At 40.5% G+C, this 23,748-nt stretch overlaps 4 protein-coding genes across 4 annotated transcripts; 1 reads left to right on the plus strand and 3 right to left on the minus strand.

Moving 5' to 3' along the window:
- Positions 1–1,259: 1,259 nt before the first annotated feature.
- LOC125211499 (BAG family molecular chaperone regulator 8, chloroplastic) lies at positions 1,260–3,089 on the minus strand. Its single transcript, XM_048111326.1, has 2 exons — positions 2,586–3,089; positions 1,260–2,139 (listed from the first exon to the last, which is right to left on the minus strand). The coding sequence occupies exons 1-2, from the start codon at positions 3,072–3,074 to the stop codon at positions 1,483–1,485; spliced, it is 1,146 nt and encodes a 381-aa protein (XP_047967283.1). The 5' UTR covers positions 3,075–3,089; the 3' UTR covers positions 1,260–1,482.
- A 1,209-nt stretch (positions 3,090–4,298) lies between these two features.
- On the plus strand, positions 4,299–5,875 carry LOC125211503 (HVA22-like protein a). The gene is made up of 5 exons (XM_048111329.1): positions 4,299–4,465; positions 4,557–4,583; positions 4,686–4,808; positions 5,308–5,554; positions 5,636–5,875. Exons 1-5 carry the CDS (start codon positions 4,395–4,397, stop codon positions 5,729–5,731), a joined length of 564 nt encoding a protein of 187 aa, XP_047967286.1. The 5' UTR covers positions 4,299–4,394; the 3' UTR covers positions 5,732–5,875.
- Positions 5,876–6,080: 205 nt separating this feature from the next.
- LOC125211502 (succinate dehydrogenase subunit 5, mitochondrial-like) lies at positions 6,081–8,398 on the minus strand. Its single transcript, XM_048111328.1, has 4 exons — positions 8,158–8,398; positions 7,047–7,357; positions 6,788–6,973; positions 6,081–6,309 (listed from the first exon to the last, which is right to left on the minus strand). Exons 1-4 carry the CDS (start codon positions 8,306–8,308, stop codon positions 6,253–6,255), a joined length of 705 nt encoding a protein of 234 aa, XP_047967285.1. The 5' UTR covers positions 8,309–8,398; the 3' UTR covers positions 6,081–6,252.
- An 854-nt stretch (positions 8,399–9,252) lies between these two features.
- On the minus strand, positions 9,253–12,489 carry LOC125211500 (microtubule-associated protein RP/EB family member 1A-like). Its single transcript, XM_048111327.1, has 8 exons — positions 12,204–12,489; positions 11,098–11,166; positions 10,932–11,018; positions 10,582–10,688; positions 10,343–10,488; positions 10,205–10,269; positions 9,756–9,869; positions 9,253–9,589 (listed from the first exon to the last, which is right to left on the minus strand). The coding sequence occupies exons 1-8, from the start codon at positions 12,309–12,311 to the stop codon at positions 9,464–9,466; spliced, it is 822 nt and encodes a 273-aa protein (XP_047967284.1). The 5' UTR covers positions 12,312–12,489; the 3' UTR covers positions 9,253–9,463.
- Between the last annotated feature and the right edge of the window lie 11,259 nt (positions 12,490–23,748).

The raw sequence follows: 23,748 nt of genomic DNA on the forward strand, positions 1-23,748 counted from the left end.
CACTGCAATTGAAAAAGTAAAACTAAAAGGGAAATAAAGTAAAACCACACACACGCATTAAACAAATCAGCACTTGAATCTCTACAAATGGCTACGAAATCGTATTCTGATTCATCATTTAATTGAGATTTATTTAATACGAAAACCCTAAATAGTAGAGTGATTTAATTGATTCGCATTGTCCGACGCTATACAAGTAAGCAACTAAGAATAATAAAGTAAAGAATAGAAGCTTGGGGCTTAAGTAGAAACAGAACCGGAGGAAGAAGCTTCACCTTTTCCGGCGATGGCGGCGGAAGCGGAAGCAGAAGCAGAAGTTGGAGTGTTTTGAGGAGAAAATGAATGGCAAAATTCCCGCCTAAAAAAGAGTTTCTTTGCCGGGAAATAATTTTTAATTTCCTAAAATGCCCCCTTCAATTTATTAAAATAATGTTTTTTGGAATTGTTTGTTTTATTATTTGAAAAATTAACTTGAACTTTGATCTAAGATTAATACTAGTTTAATTGGTTGGTTCGGTTATTATCGAACCAAAATGACTGGTTAATTGATTGATAATGCACTCTAATTGAAGAATCATAACTGAACTAGTTTAATTGATTGGTTCGGTTATAATCAAACCAAAATCATTGGTTAACCAATTGAAAATACACCCTAATTGAAGAAGCATAACCGAATTCATCTAAAGTTCGATTACTACACAAACCGAGGGATTACAACTGTTCAATTAGTCGTTCATTAAAAATAGCCAAACTCTAAAATTTTTAACAAGAACCCAATTAGACTAATTTAATCTAGGTAGTACCAAAAAAAAGAAAGGTTCACGTAATAATGGTACGAAAAAAATGCTCACAACTTAAATATGAGAAAGATAAAAATAAAACTAAATAAAATATTATTAGGGAAAAATGTGCTCACCTTATTAGAGAAAAAATTGAAATAGAAATAACTGTTTTTATGGAAAAGAGTATGAAACTTGAAAAAATTGAAATAGAAATAACTATTTTTAAAGAGTAACTATTTTTATGGAAAAAGAGTATGAAACTTGGCATGGCCTTTTTTTTGTGTCTCTCTCTCAATTTCAATTGAGGCCCAATTTTTCCCACCTCTTCATTTTTTAGCATTAGGATGTCACTATTCTATCAATGGTAAAGTGACATCATTTTAGCAGTACACTACCAAACCATTCAACATTACTATGAGCATCAAAACACAACTGCAAAACTGCAAAAACACATTTTTCACGAAGCAAAAAAAGCACTTCATCATCACCAATTTCAACAATAATAACATCAAAAAGTTAATACAATTCATCACCTCTACACAATAAAAATAAATGGTCATATCCCTACCCAACTTTCACTCAATGTCTCATTAAACTAACATAGTATCACAACACCAATCCAACTTGGCCTACTAATTTTAAAGTCACAACACTCACCATCTCATCAAAATGTTAATCTACCTTGTACCTCACCTCAACCTCAGCCGCTTCGCCTATCCATCTTCGCAGGCAATGGCGCAGAGAACATGGAGGATTCACCACGTTCGTCCTCATCAAGCTTCGTCGAAGAATGTCTGAACTCTTTCTCACCCTCACTGCTCAAGGAACCATCCTCGACTTCATCCTTCGATGACACCCCAATCTCTTCAATCTCCCGACTAAGATCATCCACAAGCTCTTCCTCATCCTCCTCATCATCATCCAAACCATCCTCTAGATAAGGTCTACTCAAGACTCGATAAACCTTCCCATTCTCTGCAAAGGTCACGTTTTTCTTCACCTTTGGCCCAACCCCACCGCGTTGCTTCACCAAACCACCACCACCACTGCTCGGGTTCGCAGAAACACTGTATTTTCTCATGATCAATTCACCCTTAGGCTTTTCAATCTCCACCTCCTCCTCATCTTCTAGCTCCTCAGCTAATCTATCAATTCTTTCGACCAAACCCCTAAGCTTCTCCCTTTTCGAAAACCCGGATTCGACATTGCCTAGTTTATTCTCAATATTGGAAACCCTAGATCTCAAATTCTGCTTCACAAACCTCCTCTGCACACAAGCCCCTTCAATAAAATCCAAAAATTTATACAACTCTCTGCTCAAAGAAATTTTCCCATTTCTAATCATGGGATCACCACCCTTCAAAAAATCAAAACAAACACAAAACGATTAATCAGATCAGATCCACCACACATCAATTCAAACTTACCCAAAACCTAAAATTCGATACAAAATTTAATTCAACCAGAATATCGTCGGGTTTGAAGAGCAAGTTTGAAGCTTTACTATAAATTAAATTAAATTAAACATACCCAAAACCTAAAAATCAATTCTTTCAATACAAATTAGAAATCCCACCTGAAAATCAACGAGTTTGACGAGCAAAGTTTGAAGCCTTACAATACATTGAATTAAATCAAACACACCCAAAACCTAAAAATCAATACTTTCAACACAAATTTGAAATCCCACCTCAATATCTTCGAGTTTGAGGAGCAAAGTTTGGAGCTTTACGATGAATTAAATTAAATCAAACATACCCAAAACCTAAAAATCAATACTTTAACACAAATTTGAAATCCCACCTGAATATCGTCGAGTTTGAGGAGCAAGTTCGTAGCTTTACGGTAAACGGCGTCGTAATCGAAGTGGGTCTTGTGAGAAACCCTAGATTTGAGGAATCCGAGGCTGGATTTGATCGATGCCAAATCCTTGAGGTGGCGGAGGGTAATTGATCTGCGCACGAGGAAGGCTCTGAAGTGGGACTGGATGGAGCGGGCGGCGGCGTCGCGGAGGGAGTGGGAGGGGGAGGAGGAGGAGCGGCGGAGGAAGGCGGACTCGAGGGCGGCGATGCGGCGGAGGAGGGAGGAAATGGCGGTGGGGCTTGGTTCTTGAATGTAGCTTTCTTGGGTATTGAGGTAGATTTGGGGGGAGGGAGAGGGGTGGATGGAGATGGGGAGGATGTGGGGATTTGGAGGGGGAGGGGGGTTGCAGGGAGGGTAGGTGGGTTGGTGGTAGCAGTGGCAGTGGCAGGAGGGGGCGGCGGGGAGGTGGGGGTGGTGGTGAGAGGCCATGGTGGTGGTGGAGGGAGGAGTGAGAGTGGACTGATAGTAGGGTCTGTGATGCTTATCGTTTATTGGGATGGAGTCCAATTGGAATCATTTTTACACATCAGCATTTCAAAAAAGTGAAGGAATTTTATTATGGAAAAGTTGCTCAATATTTCAATAAATAATGATGGAAATAGTATAGTTAATACTCAGTCTATTAATTGATTCATATATATTTTTTTAATTGATTATAGATTTGCCGAATTCGTTTTTGGCGGAATCTGGTCTACTTGATTAGATTTACGGATTAGGACCAAAAGTCTCTCAGTGGGCGGCAATATTTGAACCCGTTACCTCAAAATCACCACATTAGCATTCTATTTTTTTTACTCCATTCGCCCGTCATAAACAAGCACTTATTTAAAGAGTTAAGTGAAAAATGATTACTTAATACTTCTTTCGTCCTAAAATAAGCGAAACATTTCTTCTAAATACAAGATTTAAGAAATTGATATTTAAAGAGTTCAAGTAGAGAGAGTAAAGTACGAGAGAGAGAAAAATAGAGAAATAAAAAGAGAATAAAATAGGTGAAAAATAAAATAAGAGAGAAGACTTTTTACTTAAAAAAAAAAGGAAATGACTCACTCATTGTGTTAGGATAACTTTTGATGAGTTAGGATAACTTTTGTAATTTTAAGATGGTTAGTCGATATTATTACAATTATCTAGATTATTTTGCTAATTTCAGATGAATGTATATTTCATTGATTTATGAATAACATTGGATACTCTTATTTAATGGCCAATAAGTTGGGGTATAAAGCATAACTTTCCCATATTTATTTGATCCTCATTTTGCTATTGTATTTTGATTATTTTGTTCAGAATTTTTTACTCCACAAGCATCTTAAAAGAAAAGGGGAAAAGAACCTTGAATATTAGACCACCTCTAAAATCTACACTGGATGGTTTGTGCAAAATCGGTTGACCCACGGTCGCCCATAAGTACTGAAAATTTCTATTAAATGCAACCTTTCGAGTAATTGTCGACCCCACATCCGACAACTTCAACCCACGAGTTCTATTTGTTGAATCCATAACTAAATTATAGCATCTCCAAACTAAGCAGCAAAACATAAAATCTTAAATACTCATAAAATGCATGCATATACATAATTTGTCTATGAAGTTATGTAACAGATGATGGAATCTTAACTTTAGGACAAAACCGTCCATCTCTCTTTACTTCCCCTTTCTAATATTCCATCTAAGCTTTTTGAATCTGCCCAAAACCCTCTTCAATTTTTTGAGTGTGAAGATAACATCCTGCCTTGAATTGGGAGAATGAGGGCCTCTTCATCTTCAGCCCAAAGCTTCTTCAAATTGCTCGTCGAAAATCTCGACATTGTTGCTGGGTAAAATCTTCTCTCTCCAAACAATTCTCAGATATACTAGTAGAATTTTTACGAATATATGATTTTGAATTTGTGTTGTTGGATATTGCAGACCTGTGGTTACACTGGTTTATCCTCTGTAAGTTTCCTTTTCCATTTTTTATTTGTGGATTTATTAATTTTTAGCATTTAGTTACGATTTTATGATATATTTGAGGTTGATATTTGAATTATTGGGCAGTTATGCTTCAATTAGGGCAATTGAGACAAGATCAGTTGGTGATGATCAGCAATGGCTCACATATTGGGTTCTTTACTCTATGATCACTCTTTTTGAACTCACTTTTGCTAGTCTTATTGAGTGGTATGATCTCTCTCATCTCTCATATCATATAGACTTTATGTATCTACCATGTCGTGTGAAATCGGGTTTTATCGTGTCGGGTCATGTTAGCACGAATTAAATCGTGTTGCTATGACGTTTGTGTGTGTTCGTGTATGCATAGCCGTGTCGTGTTCGTGTCAAGGGCTTTCTTATCGTGCCATGTTTGGGCTTAGCCTTATCATGTTGATGCAGAGTCATTATGTCTTGTCAACATGAATTAACTTGTGTTGCTATCACGTTCATGACAGTATGAACCGATACGATCGGTATCATGTTGACACGATCTTATGGTCGTAACGTCTTGTCAACACGAATTTTCTATCACATATGTGCCGTGTTCAGGTCAAAAATTTTCCTATCATGTCGTGTTCGGATTTAGCCTTACCATGCTACGATGCTATTATGTCAACACGATAACGATCCGACACACACGATTTGACATGACATGCGTAACTAAATTAACCTTCTACATGGTTAGGCTTCCCTTTTGGGCATATGCGAAGCTGATATTCACCTGCTGGCTAGTCATACCATACTTCAATGGAGCCGCGTCTGTGTACAACAACGTGGTGCGCCCCTACATCGTCACGCGCCAGAAGAAAATCAATATATGGTACGTCCCCAACATGAAGGACACCTTCACCAAGCCCGACGACATTGTTGCCGCAGCTGAGGGATACATCCGACAAAATGGCCCCGAAGCATTCGAGAAGATCATCCAAAGGGTATGTAAACATAACTAGCAGAAATGACATCATCAACGTACACGTAGCATGCTCGTTTTTTTATAGGTTCCCTCATTGCAGAGTAAGAAAGAGACGATGCCGAGCATGGACAATTTCACCAATAACCATTCGTTGTATGAAGACAACTACAAATATGAGGATGACTACAGGTACTAAGATTTGGTTGATTCAGGGATGAGAGTGTTTCATTTTAATGTTTAATTCAGACAGTTTGTTTATCTTGAGGTTACTGCTGTTGTAACAATAAATTGCAAGACAAACAATAAAGTGAATGCAAACAATATATCTATATCTGATCAATTTATTGTAATAGTTAATATCTTTACTATTGCAACTCCAGAAAAAAATGCATAAAATTGTCAGTGATGATTATATTTTCACTTATATGACAAATGGATAAAAGATGGTTATTTTCATATACAACTAAGCCATATAAAAATGGGTAACTAGAAAAAATTGACAATCCAATTAAAGACAACCTTGGATTAATCAAAATAGCATCGGAGAGCAGAGAAGTTTGCCTTAATTTTTATTAAACTAACTTGATGGTACGACAAGTTTCAGCATACACGCTACTACAAACAGAAAAAATGGCAGAAGATACCTCTTTCAACGAAGACTGTCTACAAACTGGATCTAAACATAAAGCAGAGATTCCTTGACCTGTCTTCTGAAGTTCATGCCCGTTGCTCAACATAAGAACCAGAGAGTCCAGAAGTCCCAAGGACTGTAACCTGCAATTTGATGGAAAGAAGCGCAACGATAAGATCATTAGGTGGTGAAAATTTCATGTTTTTAAGCAGTGACAGTGTTCCGATAATTGTGATCAGTAACAATATTTGCTGGAAACAAATACTCCGTTTGTATCAGAAACACAATCCTTAACCTCGAGCTAATTGACAAGAATGGTTGCAGTGACAATTCACAAGTGGCTCACTCCAGATTTCAGGTTTACCTAATCATTCAGGCTTAAAAGTTGTTTTACGTCCTAAAGATAAGAAGCTTATGGATGTATGCTCCACTATCAGCAGCTTGTTTTTACTTTTTTTTTTCCTTTGAATTTTGGAAGTTATTCGGTTGTTTACAATGCTCGTCAAGAACACCCTAAGGGGTGAAATGTTAATTGGATAAATTACGAAATACTATATGCCATCTATTTTGGGGAGAGGGAGCTCAAGTTTTTTCATCAATAATTATGAAGAGGAATTATACCTTTCCCCAGTCAGCTTCAAGGCCACCACACCTCATTTTCAAGTATATCATCTTTGATCCCAACTCTGTCTCAACTTTCTTCTTCAAATAGATCTCTTTCGGCTCAAACGCAGCCAAATACTCAGTATATCTGCTAAAGAGTGTCTTAATTGCCTTCTGATAGTCTTCTGGCAGTGGTCTCACGTTCTGCCAAAAACCTGATTATCAGATACAACCAGGAAACACACTATGGAATCAAAACCATCATGATTCATATTACCTCGCCACTAAGTCCAATAGCATCATCCAGTTCCATTTTCAGAGACATGATGATCCCTGTAAATTCCTCAACAGCCTCTGCTGCTCGGAAAACATCTCTCAGGGCATCCTGGGCAGATTTGTCTTCAGTACTCTTGGATAATGCCTTCTTCACGTCATGGACGACTGCTGGTGAGAGGTCATCCCAGTTTGTAGCCATCAAGTCTTTAAAGGCACGTTTAATCTGTGGGTCCTCGATAGCAGGAAAGTTGGAAATATCGTAACTGAAAGAGCGAATACCCCCAAGATGTTGTGCAAAAGGATGCCGGAAATCTATAGGTGAGAAATACCAAATGCACATAAGTGGCATGCACCATCCAGGTCAAGATAACCATGAAACAGCTTACAAAAACACAGCTTAAAGGAAATATACAGGTAAATAAATCCTACCAGGATCTAATTAAGCAGTAGGTAGCTACAATCACAACATATGCATCAATTTTTTTTTTCCTACGCATCCTTTCGATTAGAGAGAGATGCATCTATGCATAATATCTGCAACTTTACAGGCCATTCCTGACAAATATCCTAATTTCATCGCCCTACATCCTCTTCCATAAAACTATATCCATGTGCACCATGTCCACTAATATCTACAAATATGAAGAAATTATTCCATTGTTCCACATCTAATGTTGCAGAATGAAACAGAGGCAAATTATTCCATTGTTCCACGTCCTTTTCAGTGCTGAGATAAACCATTGAATGAAAACACATTCAAAAAATCAAACCAGAATGCTCACAAAGCTTTCCGTCCATATACATATTTTGGAGTAAACAAAATCCAGGAATTTCCTATTTCTGTTTGCTTCTTATAAAACAAAATTACGAACAATGACTAGAAAATTCACAATTTTGTCAATTTCACTCTTCAATTCCGATAAACTCAAACATGAGAGCAATCCAGCGGCCTATAGCTAAAATTCAGAAATATATCATCTCTTTTCCATAATCGCAACACAAAAAGGAAAAACAAAAGAAATGTTGAACATACATAATTACACATACCATAGCTACAGCTCAGTCTAAACACAGATAATCCAGAAAAAAAAATCAAATAAATAGAGTAATACCCTGGTTTGGAGAAGAGGCGGGGACCGATGGAGATGAGAAGTGGAGGTGACGGAGTTTTTGGTTGGCGGCGACGGAGGCGGAGGATGAAAACACTTGAGATCTGCGCAAAATTGACCGGCTCAAGGATCTCATCAACATCAATTTCTCCATATCTATTCCTCAATTGAACCTCAAACCTCAGCTAGATTGATCGATTTCTCGATGTTGCGACCTTTTGGAATCGGATTGATTTTGAATCTTTTAATTAATGTTTTACTCTGCAAATTGCAATTTTCCTTTACTACATTTTTAACCCTTTAAAAACTAAATATTGCACTTTCGCATAATTACTTTTTTTCAATAAATAGACATAAAATTTTGAAGACTGTATCGTATCGTAATGAACTCAAACCCGAAATCTTTAGAGCACCCACAATAGGTAAGATTAACCAATAGTCTAGCACTATGACTAACCAAAAACACCTCCCGATATATCACTATGACTAACCACAACCTGCCACATCATCAGGACTAACCACATCACAATAATAGTCTAACACTAGAACTAGCCGACGCCCTAGCCAATAAAACAAATTGACAAATACGATTAATTCATTTTAATTGTTGGTGTTTATCAAATATTAAAAAAATGAAGTCCGATGAGTTGTAAATATAGAGTATAGATAAAATTAAATAAATAAAAAATCGGCTAGCCGATCGGTGTCCGCGCAATAGCGGACTAACGATCAAGCTAACGGTGCTAGGTCGCGGATGAGCGCTCATCTTACTTCGGGACGTCCGTTGCGTTAACCTAACACAGTAGTTGACGTCCTCACGCCCTAACCGTTAGTCTGTGCTTTAGTCCGCTATTGCGGATGCTTTTAGGATCGGGATTAACCACACTACCATTAATAGCATTCCTTTTTGAACGCAAGGGTTGATGAAACTTTACTACTAGGATTTCATAATCCAAAACAAGAAAATATCAATTACTATAAGATAGTAATAGTATTCAAAACAGGAATTAGTTGTTATAGCACTAAAAAATAAACTCATGATTTGGATGATCATATATATCAGAATTAATTGGTCAAAGTCGATAGTTAACAATACAATTGAAAAATGATCAATAGTTTGGCATAAACCACCTCAATATGAAACCACAAGATTCCAGAAATTTGTCACAAATTTTAAAACAAAGTGCCACACAAATTTCCAACAAATGCTTTCCAAATTCAGCAGATGTACTGAACTAAAATGATGCAATAAAGAGATTTGGCATCCTTTCTTCCATGGCACATTTAGATTCTACTCTGAGTTTAGTGTTCAGCTATCATCGGACAACCCGGTTTGCTCAGCATTTATCAACTCAGACACTATTTCTTGAGCCTCTGCAAGAGCGTCCTCGTTCTCATCTGCAGCATATAAAATCTTCTTTATCGCCACAGACATCTGCAAGATACATATACCGACGAGTTTAGTATTGGTCTACGTTTCCTAAGCATATACAACACGAATTGAAAGATCAGAAATGACTACAGGCATGAGTCCGTGTCGTGCAGCAGTTACACCATTAGTACCAGTTCCAGAAAATGTGATTATGCTAAGGAGTTCTTACCGGAAGATTTTCTAACTCGGGAGTCTGACAAAGCACTTCTACATCACGCAATTTGGCGAAGTAGAAGTCTCTTTCCTTTTCCAGGAGATCGACTGAAACTTTGAGATCAGTAATCTGAAATTATGGAACCTCATCAAAACAATGCAAAACATCAAAGTTTAAGAAAGCAATGAAATAAAACTGGATTTACAAGGTTGTAAGTTGGAACATAAAAGCAGAAAAATTGAAAATGGATGGCCAAGAAATATAAGGATTGTCAGATTACACAAAAGATGTATGGAGCAAGATTATCTATGTCGAGAACAGATGAGACTGACAGAAAAATGCCGAATAAAGACATTTCTTGATGTTTCTTACTGATAGCAAACAGAAGGTACACAAATTGAAATTGATAAGGCCAATAGCGTCATTCTAGATAACAACATACAGCAAAAAGTCCAGCATTATACCTCCTTCGTCATTGATTGGAACTCAGACAAGGTGGGCCCTGGCTTCATATTCTTGGCGCCAATGCCTGAAGGTCAAAATTTATTGAGCATGGAAGCTTATGTAATAAAGAAAACGGGGAAAAAGAACAGAGATATTACTTCTACTTCTTCTAAGAACCACTGGATCTTCATCACATGAGCCCGAGTTAACAGAGTTGTTCGTCTGTAATGACTTCTGGTTCTTCAGTGGACCCCTGATACTTCTATTTCCACCTTTAGTTCTGCGCTCTACGGGATTGTAGTTCCTGGAAAGCCAATGCAGAAGAAAAGGAATGTGTGATTCAGTGACTAATTTCAGTTAAGGAACATTCAAAATCAGCAGTTAAAGGAGGTCTTACTCATTCATTAGACCCCCATTTACAGAATCACAATAGCGTTTCAGCCATTGTAGGAACTCCAAGTTGTCCAATGGTCTTGCTTTGACAAGTCTGTTGACCTCAATATGCTGCAATAATTAAAAAGAGGATTAAGAAATGCACTTTATGCTGGAATTGTGGTAGCACTTTATGGTAATAGAACAAAAACATATGCAAAGACTTTACACTCCAATAAACATGACGAGAAAGGTTGTATGAAAAAAGCTTATTATTAGTTGGAAATTAAGTTGGGAGAAGTATTCTCATAGCAGTAATGCTAGATATATGATAAACAAAAATTAACAGAATATATGCACAAAGCAAAGGAGTACCTTATCAATTTTGAGTTTTGTAAAAACATCCTGAAGCACTTTGTAATTCTGGATGAAATCGTATTCAGTCTTACCATCAAAGTTCACCTACAATCGAATGATGTCAGAAATACCTAAAAATTAGGCATGAGCAAAACAAGAAAAAGCAATAAAATGAAGTCATCACCTTGTGCATGGGAACGATTCCTGGGTGAGTCATGTCCATCATCTGGCATTGCACAGCCCCAGATGCAGCCTGAATGAATGCGTATAGTTAGAATATAGCACAATATCAACTGAGCATAGTCAACGAAAAGGGATATAAAGCATTCACAGACACACAAGATGATAGAGATAGGCATAATTTTAATACATGTTTATGCTCCTCTTTACTTATTTCTAAATGTACAGATATACATGATCCAAATTAGTAGCTATTCTTTCTTTGGTTCTGTAAAATTTGCTTTAAGTTTCAACGACAGTCATAACATCCTACCCCAAAAGATTCAGGTTTTAGTCAACATAAAAAACAGACGAAGCTGTCACTAATAGGATGGTCTATAATATAAATACAATGCTGATCTTTTATATGAGAGAGACACCTTGCATAAATAAAATACTTGTTCAAATTGTTCACTCCCACTAACTGCCACACTTTGACATAGATTGTGGTACGTGCAAAATACTAGTTTCAAGTATCCAAATATGTATACTATGCAGTTGAAGTTCATTTCATTTAGCGTGTAACGTGATTCAACTGTGCCAATCCAGATAGAAGCCCTTGCGAGTTGCGAAGGCAACAATTAAATGGTTAGAAAGTAGACCAACTGCACAGAAAGTTAGCTTATTAGATGAATTCACGCAGCCAAATGTCTCTGAATTGGAATTATTGCTTCAAACACACGGCCGATAAGAAGGATATCGTGTATTACAGCAAATCGAATTCAACCTGCATATACTCCCTACACCTATGGTTTAGTTTCTTTGATGGGCTATGCACTTTCAAATAGAATAAAATCCCCAATAAACTCACTGTATTCATATTTCAAAATCAAAATTTTAAGATGGAGCAAACAGCACCACAGGACAACCCCCAAAACAGTACATTAACCAAATGGCAACAAAAATCACGAGAAATTTCCCCCAAATGTACATTTTCTCGTGACCTAATTTACGAATTGCAACAAATTATTGCAGAAATTGAACGAAAAAAGGAAAATTCATTGGAAATAAACAATTTCTACCGAAAATTAAATAAGTTTTTATATACATTGCCAATACATATCATTTTACCTCTTCAATGCGAGAGAGATTGAGGTGAAGCCTGTCGTTGATCCAGCTAAGAATCTCATTTCTCCCCACGAAGTAAGCACTGTCCATTATCCCTATATTTGCTGCCATTTTTTCAAATTCAAATAAAATTGAAGTGCCGAAAGGTAAAGGAACAGCCTCTTTCGCAATTCTTCAACCGGTAATTCCAGATTTCTACATGCAAATGAGGAATTCCAGCATTGATGCTTGTCAATTGATTGTTTGAGAGAGAGGGAGAATGAGAGAGAGCTTTGGGTTTCTAATTCAAATTAAGAAATATGCTTTGTCGAAAAATTCTTGGTTTTTATTCTAAAAAGATAAAAAAACACGTGAGTTTGTTGGTTTTTTTGGTGAAAATTAATGAAAATGTGATTTGTTGCTATTTTCAGTTCAAATTTAAAAATGAAATGGCGACTTGTTTAGTGCACGGCTTTCTATATATATATTTTTATTTTATTTTATCAGTCCATACTTCTTATAGCATCCTCATTCGTGCTCTTAGCTAAGAGCACGGAAGTGGGTCCGGACCCACTTTTACTCCTTATCCTTAGATTTAAATACTCTAATTATTGAAAACATTTCTACATCAAAAAAAAAATTAAAAAAAAAAATTACATAATTAAAATCCTAAAAAATACTCCCACCCTCCGCGAATAGGAGTCCCGTTTTTCCATTTTAGTTCGTCCGCGAATAAGAGTCCCGGTTCACTTTTACCATAAATGGTAATAGGGTCCCACCTTCCACTCACATTTCATTTAAAACTAATATATACAAGTCGGACCTCTACTTCACTAACTTTTTCCCACCCATTTTTCTTAACATTTCTTAAAACCCGTGCCGCCCATGAATGGGACTCCTAATGGCGGACGGAGGGAGTAAATATTACATAATTAAAATCCTAAAAAATAAAAAATACATAATTAAAATACTAAAAAATAAAAATACATAATTAAAATCCTAGAAAATGAAAATTACACACGTGGAAGACTAGTCCTCTAACCTCAATTGTCTCTTGAGACCCCAGATCATTTGCTCATGTGTTGCAAGTTGCTCCAGAGTCATCTTAGACGTGTCGTTCAAATAGAGTCGACCCAAGAGGGTCCACAACGTGTTGTTCGGGGGTGGAGGAGGCACAAAGGGAGCCGGAGCGGGGCGGGGGCGGCTGGAGTCGGGGCGCGACGGCGGGTGGTCGTCGCCTTCTTCCTTCCTTGCGGTCGGCGGGAACTGCTCGGGCCAGCGTCGGGGCTACCCAAGTTAGTTCCGGCAAGCTGGGTAGCCACATCATCGGAGGCGCCGTCGGATAGGCCTACCAACCTCGACCGTTTGCTAGAGGAGCTGGAGAAGGATGCTACTATGCCGCCCATATACTTCGGATGTAGGCGCCCCTCCTGCCAACAATCGAGGTACTTGAACGCTTTGAACTCCATGCGTTGGTAGGTCGCCAAGGCGGCAGTGATGATGTCGAGCTCCCTCGTGCCGCTCGCCGCCGACCGCTTTTCCTGGAGGTAATACCCTTGGAACTTACCGATTGTCTCGTTGCATCTGAAGAGGCAATTGTGCACCATACTATCATTGCGATAGATGGTTCCCCCCGACCGGGTTTCATTGTAGAGGCAAGTGATGCGCCACCAATACGTATCCTCGGTTTGGTTCGTGCCGACGTCCGGATCTTCGGAGACTGCCAAGTAGGCTTTGAACATCGCCATCATCTCACCCGGAGTGTATGGGGTGCGGGTGCCACGAACAGGAGGAGTAGGAGTAGGAACAGAAGTAGGAGTAGGAGTAGGAGTAGAGCTGTCTGCTCCATCCCGATCCGGGTTCGGGTGCCCACCCGAACTCGGAGGCGTTTAGGTCGTGCACCGGGTAAGGACGGTAGCCACCCGGAGCTTGCGAACCTTGGGTTTGAGGAGGGGCCGTAAATTGCGTTTTCGGACTAAATCCGGCCTCGGAGTCGAACCAATCGTGGTTCCAACTGCGATTGCCGGAGGGGTGATTGCCGGAGCCGGTAGTGTGATGGGAATTTAGATGAGAGAGTATGGGGAAAAAAGATGAGAGAATGTTGATGATGATAGAATAGATGAGAATGTGATTTTTTTGTATTGAAGTGGGGGGTATTTATAGATGAAAATGTGAATTTTGGGGGAAAAAAATTGAAAAGTAAATTAAAAGTGGGGAGAAAACGGATATATTTTTTTGGGAAGTGGGAAAATATTTTTTTTATTTAAAAACATTTTTTTTAATTAATTTCGCATTTTTTAAACAAAAAAATTTAAATTAGCCAACGGCTATGCTGTTGGCAAATAAGGCGACGCCACGTGTGCTGCTCAGCGGCACGGACTAAGAGCAGCGCGTGCCGCTGGCATAGACGGACGAGCTCCATCAGCGGACGGATGAGCCGGTGCTCAGCGGCACGGACGGACGAGCAGCGACTCTTTACCGCTGCGGATGCTGTTAGTTCTTATTACCAAAATAAACTCTTAAAATAGTAGCAGTACTACTTTATAAAATCTCTACTACTTTACGTATTTTATTTTGTTATATTTATTACCTATGTTAAAAGACTATTTGGTTTCTGGAATGATATTCATCATATTAGGTTAATCTTTGGAGAAGAATTACACGCCTCTTTATAGGCTAGGAGACCATCCGACATATATGGTAAGCTCTAATCATGCTAACCTAATATTCTATACAAGGTATTAAAATAAAATACTAATTACAATATCAATCCTTGATTGCAGGAGATCAATTCTTGATTTGTGGGAATCTTCCTTCCAACACTCCCCCTCAAGTTAAGTAACGGGGTTGCCGATGCTTAACTTGTCCAATACTTGTCGAAAAGATTGAGAATTCACGGCCTTTGTCAAGATGTCTGCCAATTGATCTTCTGACTTGACATAGGGTAACTCCACGATTTTTGCCTCAAGTGTATCCTTTATGAAATGTCGATCGACCTCCACATGCTTGGTTCGATCATGTTGCACTGGGTTCTCCGAGATGCTGATAGCTGCTTTATTATCACACAAAAGTCGACACGGCTGAGGTGATTTGAGATCCAGCTCTGTCATGAGTCTCTTAAGCCACAATATTTCTGTCAGTCCACTCTTTATCCCTCGAAATTCTGCTTCAGCACTTGAAAGTGCTACCACTTTCTGCTTCTTACTTCTCCACGTTACTAGATTGCCTCCTACAAAGGTAAAGTATCCTGCTGTGGACTTTCTGTCATTCGGGTTTCCTGCCCAATCTGCATCAGTGTACCCATGTATCTCCAAATGCCCATGTTTCTTGAATAAGACTCCATGTCCTACTGTTCCCTTCAAGTATCTCACTATTCTCAAGACTGCCTCCCAATGATCTTCTTGAGGTGCATGCATGAACTGACTTACTACTCCCACGGCATAGGCAAGGTCTGGCCTAGTATGAGATAGATAAATCAGTTTTCCCACTAATCGTTGGTATCTTCCTCGATCGGCACGTTTAGCTCCTTCACGGATCTGCAATCCGTGATTTTGAACCATCGGAGTGTCTGCTGGTTTGCAATCTATCATCCCAGTTTCTGCAAGTATGTCAAGTACGTACTTCCTTTGGTTAATAAAAATCCCCTGCTTTGATCTCAGTACCTCTATCCCCAAGAAGTACTTTAGTGACCCTAGATCTTTCATTTCAAATTCCTTGAACAGATTCTGTCTCAAACGGCTGATCTCCTCCTCGTCATCCCCAGTAATGATCATATCATCTACATAAATAATAAGACATGTTATCTTACCATTCCTTTTCTTGAGAAAGAGAGTGTGATCTGAATTGCTCTGACGATACTCATATTTCTTCATCACTTCAGTGAACCTCCCAAACCAAGCTCTGGGAGATTGTTTCAGACCATATAATGTCTTCTTCAGTTTACATACATCTCCATTCTGAAAGTCTCCAGTAAATCCCGGTGGAGGCTCCATATAAACGGGCTTAGTCAATTCTCCATGTAAGAAGGCATTGGTTACATCAAACTGATGTAATGGCCAGTCCCTATTAGCTGCAATTGAGAATAGTACCCTTACTGTATTGATCTTGGCGACAGGTGAAAAAGTTTCAGCATAGTCGACACCATAAGTTTGGGTATACCCTTTTGCTACCAATCTGGCCTTGTAACGATCAATCGATCCATCGGGTCTCCTTTTGATGGTGAACACCCATCTACATCCCACTGTTGTAGCTCCTTTGGGTAGTTTGCTGACTTCCCAAGTTTTATTCTTCAAGAGGGCATCCATCTCGACTAACATTGCATCTCTCCAGTGTTTGACTTTCCAAGCTTCCTCAGCAGTGTAAGGAATTTCCTCTTCCTCATAGAGGGCAGCCTCAAAAGCTTTTGCCATCTTGGTCAAGTTCCCCTTCACGAAATTGGCTACTCCATATTGACTTTTCTTTCCGATCTTCTCTGGGGAGTATCGTTTCGGTGGAACTCCTCGAGTGCTCCTAAAAGGAAGGAGATACCGACCCGTACTTTCATCTATTGCAGTAGTCTCTGTGACAACAGGATCAGTAAGAATAATAACTTCTGCAGGGTCATCAGGAATTACCTCGGATACCGGTTGAGGAGGAATACTTAGGGGCGGTTGAGGCGACTCTGCTGTGGAAGTGACATGCTCGGCGGTAGTGCTAATTGGTTCTGTTGAGTCCTCATTGGGGAAATTTGGCCGAGACACAAACCAACTTAGATAGTCCTCAGTTTGGCCTGATTCACTCTCCCCCTGACTACTAAGGTGGGTGTGGTAGTAGAATTCAGTTTCCAAAAAATTGCAGTTCATTGTGGTTGTTATTTTTCTGGTGATCGGGTCATAGCATCTATATCCCTTTTGGTTTAGCCCATACCCCACAAAGACACATTTGGTAGCACAAGGTGAAAACTTAGATCGTTCATGTTTCGGGATATGGACATACACAGTACATCCAAAGACCTTGGGTTGAAGGTTGAGATGGTTAGGGATTTTGGTGAATTTGGATAAGGTATCGAGAGGGGTTTTTTTGTTTAGGATTTTTGTAGGTAGTCTGTTTATAAGATAGATGGAGGTGGCAATAGCTTCTGGCCAGAATGAGCTTGGAACTTTGGATTCAATTATCAAGGCTCGGGTCATTTCAAGGATGGTCCTATTTTTTCTTTCGGCCACCCCGTTTTGTTCAGGTGTATATGGGCAAGTGGTCTGATGAAGAAGGCCTTTTTCTGTAAAAAAGTCTATCATTTTTTGGTTCACAAATTCTCTTCCATTATCAGATCGTAAGGTTTTTATGGTGGTTTGGTATTGGGTTTGGACTAGAGTGAAGAAAAGGATAAACTTATCAAATACCTCTGATTTATGTTTCAAAAATATACCCATGTCATTCGAGAGCAATCATCTACAAATATCACAAAATATCTAAAGCCGTTCCCACCCACAACAGGTGCAGGACCCCACACATCAGCATGAACAAGGGAAAAAATAGAATCCATACGAGTATTTGTAGATTTAAACGATTGTCTGTGGCTCTTGGCCAAAACACAAGTCTCACAAGAAAAATCATTCGGGATAGAAAGTTTAGGAAACAATAAATTGAAATAACCAGGGGAAGGGTGTCCTAGTCGTTGGTGCCAGAGCCAAATTTCCCGTTTTGTGGATCCGTGAGCCAACATCGCACTGCCTTGTTGAGCTATCTCATCCACGTAGTAGAGTCCTTGGTTCTCAGTGCCACGCCCAAGTATCCTCCTCGTCCGAATATCCTGCAGAATACAAAAGTCGGGATGCATCAGCAGAGTACAATTCAATTCTTTCGTCACATGACTTATAGACATCAATCTCTGAGATAACGTTGGAACATAAAGACAATTAGACAATCTCAATGTTGGGGATATTTCAATAGTTCCAGCCCCGGCCACAGTAATAAGTTCCCCACTTGCAGTCTGAATATAGGTCTTAGTAATATCACTAAAACTAACAAAATCATCTTTATTGGGTGTCATGGTATCTGTAGCTCCACAGTCAAAAATCCATCCTTTCTTGTCATTTTCATAACCCTTTACAGTATATGCAGCGGAAATATTTAAAGGCTCGAAACGATTTTTAAGGATCAGAGGACTATTCTGCTCAATTTTGGAAGTATCAGGGGGGTTTTCACAATAATCAACAAAATGGGATATATCATTTGAATTATGTGAAATTAAAGGGCTCATATGCAAGAGGTGGGGTTTCTGGCGTAATAAAAGGTTTCCTGGGGGGTCAGATTGCAAATAATCCAAAGTAAATTTAGGATTAGGAACGTGAGTTCCCAACCCTTTACCTCCACTCATTTGAGCGCCGCCTCCCCTCAGATCTGTCCTCTCCGCGAAGTGTCCCGCTCCGACGACTCCGCCGCCGCTCCCGCCTCCGCCGGAAACTTCCGGCGCTGCACTCCCCTGCCTTCCCCGTCCATTCGCCATCTCCCGATTTCCCCCTCCAGTGGGCGGTTGTCGGGAATTTGCAGCCTCATTTCCGGTGGGGATTCCGACCACCATCTTGGCTTTGGCTGTTTGTCGTTCCTCCCACCACTCCGGGTATCCAAGAAGCTGAAAACACGTCTCTCGTGTGTGCTTTTGCATCCCACAGTGGGAACACCACAATTTTGACTTGTCCGCCGGCTTGTTTCCCGGGCGGTGAGTGGCTGTTGATCGTGGGGTTCCGCTTCGCTGAGGCTGCCGCTGCCCTTGCACTGCGAAACCATGCCCAATTCCTCCCGATGAAGAGTCGGCACTGCCGTGACCGTCGACGGCCGGGCTCGAGGGTGTTGGTGGCATGATCTTCCTCCTTGCCGCCTCCTTCTTGACCAAGCTGTAGGCGGTCTCCACTGAGGGAATCGGAACCTCCTTGAGGATGTCCCGTTTGATGCTCTCGTACTCTCCATTAAGTCCCGACAGGAACTTGAGCAGCCTTTTGGTATTGGAATGGGTCCGATATTGGCTGACCCCTTTATCACAGCAGTCAATTGGCTGTTTTTGGCACCGATCGACATTAATCCATAGTCCGTGAATTTGCCGATAGTAAGTCTCCAGATCCATGTCTCCTTGTTTAATCGTCCCTGGTTTTTCCTCCAGTTCATACAAGAGGTAGAGATCTGCCTCGCTTTCGTACGTGATGGCAAGGCTGTCCCATATGGCTTTCGATGATTGATGGTGGGAAAAGTCGGCGATAATGTCCATTTCGATGTTGTCCACGATCCAGGAGAAGACAATCAGATCTGTCTCCTCCCATTCTTTGTACTTCTTGCTCCCCGGCAGTGGTGGTTCTGGTTTCCCGGTGATGTGGGAGTAGCCTCCCCTACTCCCGATTGCGACCTTCATCAGTCGTGACCACAGCGGGTAATTCTTTCCGTTGAGTTTGAATGCAACTGTTACACTCTTACTCGATCTTATCTTGCTATATGATGATTCTGTGCTTGGTTTTTCGCCATCCATTTTGGGTCGGTTTTCTCACTTGATTTTGGTTCTTTTGGTTGAGATTGGTAGGGCGATGATGATGTTTCTGAGCCTAATTTTTTGCCTGCTCTGAAGCCATGTTAAAAGACTATTTGGTTTCTGGAATGATATTCATCATATTAGGTTTATCTTTGGAGAAGATTTACACGCCTCTTTATAGGCTAGGAGACCATCCGACATATATGGTAAGCTCTAATCATGCTAACCTAATATTTTATACAAGGTATTAAAATAAAATACTAATTACAATATCAATCCTTGATTGTAGGAGATCAATTCTTGATTTGTGGGAATCTTCCTTCCAACAACAAGGCATGCTACTTTTGCCTCCGAACTTGACTTTGGATAAATAGCCAAGTGAGGGAATGCAATTTACGTGGAAAGAGTAGTCACATTTAGCACAGTGGTAAAACCAATACTTGCACTTTATACCAGTACTATTACTAGTATTGGTAGTGATCAAATCCAGAGGATGTTGATCGAATTTATGGAAATTAGTCTTTTTAGGTAGTACGGAGCACCTTATATGAATGTAGAAATTGCAGATAGTGCACTTATAGACATCAAAAGCAATGGAGCTGCGGGAGCAACAACTAATGGGGGAGGCTAGCGAACGACGGGAGGTGCGGAAGAGAAGGTGTTGGCTGTGTGAGCTGTGCTTTACAATGCTTGGTGCAGCCATGCACGACAGATCAACCATCAAGGGAATACCAACAGACCTAGGAAAACCAAGGTAGTAGCAAAGTCCATTGCAAGGAAGACAACAACAAACAGTAAAATATTCCTTTGAAGAACCATTTGGCCGGGTCCGGACATGGTTGCGCCCTCATGTCTTGAATTCTAGTGGTAAATGCAAACTTGAGAAGGGGGAGAAGATCTGCACACACATTATGGGCAAGGAAAGAGCAGCTGTCAGTTTGTTGAGAGCATCTGTAAAATGGAGAGGGAATGGTAATGGTTTGTATGCATATATCACACACTAGTTTGCAATTATAATTCTGATGCTCTGCCTGATCACCAACTAGGATCAAAGGATCACCAACCAACATGGGGAAAAACTTAGATGAAAAATAGAGGGAGGAAATACAAATAGAAGAAAGGATCGGAGCTTTTAAATTAGGAGTCAGAATCATGAGTTCGGTAAAAATATCTGTTATAATCAGTGTGTATAAATCACACTTTTAATTTTACATATTTTATGTGATTGATTGTTATGTGTTAAATTGGAGAGAATATTTGAATTATATGATGTGAGCTTGAAATGGTTATGTGTTATTTGAGATTGATGGTGAAATGTGATATGGATATGTGATTGGTGCAATGAATATGTGAGTGGTGCAATTAATATGTTTTTTATATGGCATTAGAATATCTTGAATCGTTGGATTAAAGAGGATATGTGACAGTCTTGCCCTGGGTTCTACGGGTCAAAGAAAATATGCAAAGTGAGGCCTTCGTGGAAAGGTCAAATAATGAAAAGGGACCTTCGGGTCGTTTACAATGAAAATCCCGAGCAGATACCAGGCTTGATATGTCACAGAATAATAAAAAGAACAGAGAGGCATATGCATATGAATATTAAAATTGTTTATGATATTTATTACTTCCGGTGATATATTTTGATGAAAGAATGTGTTTGATATTTGTGTGTGAAATTAAAGGTAAGGTTTATATGCACTGAGTTGTGGCTCATATAAACCACTAATATTTTTCCGGAATAAGATATCAATGATGCGTTGGTTGATGTCAGTTACAGTTATTATAAGGGTCGGCGGCTGACGCGTTTTGGCAACCTTCTCCTCCTCATCATTTTTGCATGTAGATAAATGTGTAGTATATAGAGTGGTGAGAGGGTCCACTACGGTTTAGAATGTTTTGAAATATGTACTTGATAAATGTTGATTTTCGAAATGATATAATATGTGCGTTTTATGTACTTGAAGCGTGGGTTAATTTATTTAATATTTAAAATTTATTTATAGTAAGTACATATGTCATAAGGGTTGAGGTGTGACAGGTAGTATGACGACTATTTCGACTCCAACATGATATAATTAAAGAGTTGTGGGGATACCGGTCCAAGCCACGGCGTGGCCACCGCCAATGTACTAATGGGATACCTCACGAGGATGCCGATCGGGTCCGTGCATTTGCCGACATGCGCCAACAAGAAGCTCATATTCGACTTCAGCAGGATATAATTGAAGAGTCATGGGCGTGGAAGAGTGCACATTGATATTTATAATGTAATTTGTGGAAATCGTTGTTTTTTTTGTTGAATTGTACTTTTTTTAATTTATATAAAATGGTTGCATTTCCCCCGTATTCGTGTCAAAATTTTAAGTCCGGATTTGTGAAATTGTGATTTTGTTTGTTGGGATGTCCTAATGCTTGTCCACTATTGTGCAGTGAGATGTCCTAGTGATGTGGCGCTAGTCCTAGTGACATGGCAGGAGGTTTTTTTGGCTAGTCCTAGTGCTAGTCCGTCGGGATCCGCCGCCCTATTGTGGATGCTCTAAGAGCATCTCCGGTGGCGGACTTCCCACTAGAACTTCCCACAAAAACCTCCTGCCACGTCACTAGGACTTCCACTAGGACTTCCCATCCCACTGCACAATGTAGGACTTCCACTAGGACTTCCCGCAATAAAATAAATTCACAATTACTCAATTTATGGAATTAAAATTTACGGAATTAAAATATCGACACGGAATACGGAAAAATTCGAATACTTCATTTAAAAAAAATTACACAATACTTAAAAAAAATACATAATTAAAAAAAAATCATAAAAAGTCGAGAAATACAACCCTCGGCTCTCACTCCTCCTCATCCTCATCCTCATCCCCGTCGCCCGTACCGCTGCCGCCTCCGATGCCCCCCCCACAATCTCGACGCCATAATCATCAATGGGTGGCATTCCTAAATAGCGCCGACATGCGTCGATCACATCCTTGCACATCCTTTTGTACGCAGGATCGTGCGTGCTATACCACCTATGCATGTTATGACTCAGGGTCTTCGTTAGCTGCGCGCGGGCGAGACGATAGTACTCATCTGGGGCTACAGGGGCCTCCGATTTGACCTTGAAGGACCCGCTGCGGCTGCCGCTTCCCCTCGCCATCCGCTGCGCAACCTTTTGCCCCATCGGGCGACGACGACGGCGAGAGTCTGATCGTGGTAGCGGGGACACTTCCTCGGCTTCGGGGAGCTCGTGCGAACCAGCACTGCTGCTGTACTCACCGGAAGAGTTGATCTTCGTCCGCTTCCAACCCGAGTCGACACCCGCACAAAACTTTTGCGAACCCCTGACTACGAGAAAGGCCTCCCATTGGTCAAACTCTTTGAACTTCAATTCTTTGTCGGGGTACTGGGACAAGACCCGGTTCTTCACATCCTCCTCAGACATGCCGCTGGTTGCCATGCGCAGGTTGTTTTGGTAGAGGCCGACAAAACGACTGAGCTTAGGCCTCAACCGATCCCACTGTTTCCGGCATTGCTCGGGACTGCGAGGCTTCGCCCCAGCCGGTTTGTGTGTGAGGTAGGCGTCACTAATGCGATGCCACTATCGGTCAATATACTGGTTCGCCCAGGACTTCGCAAGCCCGACGTTTTCCCACACGATCCAGATCGACCTCTTCCCCCGCTCCTCCTCACCCTCCTCCTCCTCTGCCCCCGTTTGCGAGGAAGAGTCGGGGCTTTCCCGTTGCCCTTGCCCCTACCCCCGCCCCTGGCCTTGCCCTTGCCTTTGCCGCTGCCCCTTGCAGCAGGCTCCGCCTCATCGGGAGTCTCACGGATCGGCGATAGCTCCAACTCCTCAAAAGAGAAAGTCTCGATGCAGGCGTACTGAGTCTCTGGAATAGTACAAGGGGAATCATCGGACAACAAATCTATATATGGGCGATAGACAGATTCCCTAGGTGTTTGAGGGCTCCTGTGCTGCATCGTCCCACCCATCCCTGCCATATTTGGCGTCATACTCCCCATCGCCTAGGCCCCAGGCATCATCCCACCTATCTGACTCATCCGGTTGTACATATTGTAGAACATTTG

The sequence above is a fragment of the Salvia hispanica genome, chromosome 3 (assembly GCF_023119035.1).
Source record: "Salvia hispanica cultivar TCC Black 2014 chromosome 3, UniMelb_Shisp_WGS_1.0, whole genome shotgun sequence".
Classification (NCBI taxonomy): Eukaryota; Viridiplantae; Streptophyta; class Magnoliopsida; order Lamiales; family Lamiaceae; genus Salvia; species Salvia hispanica.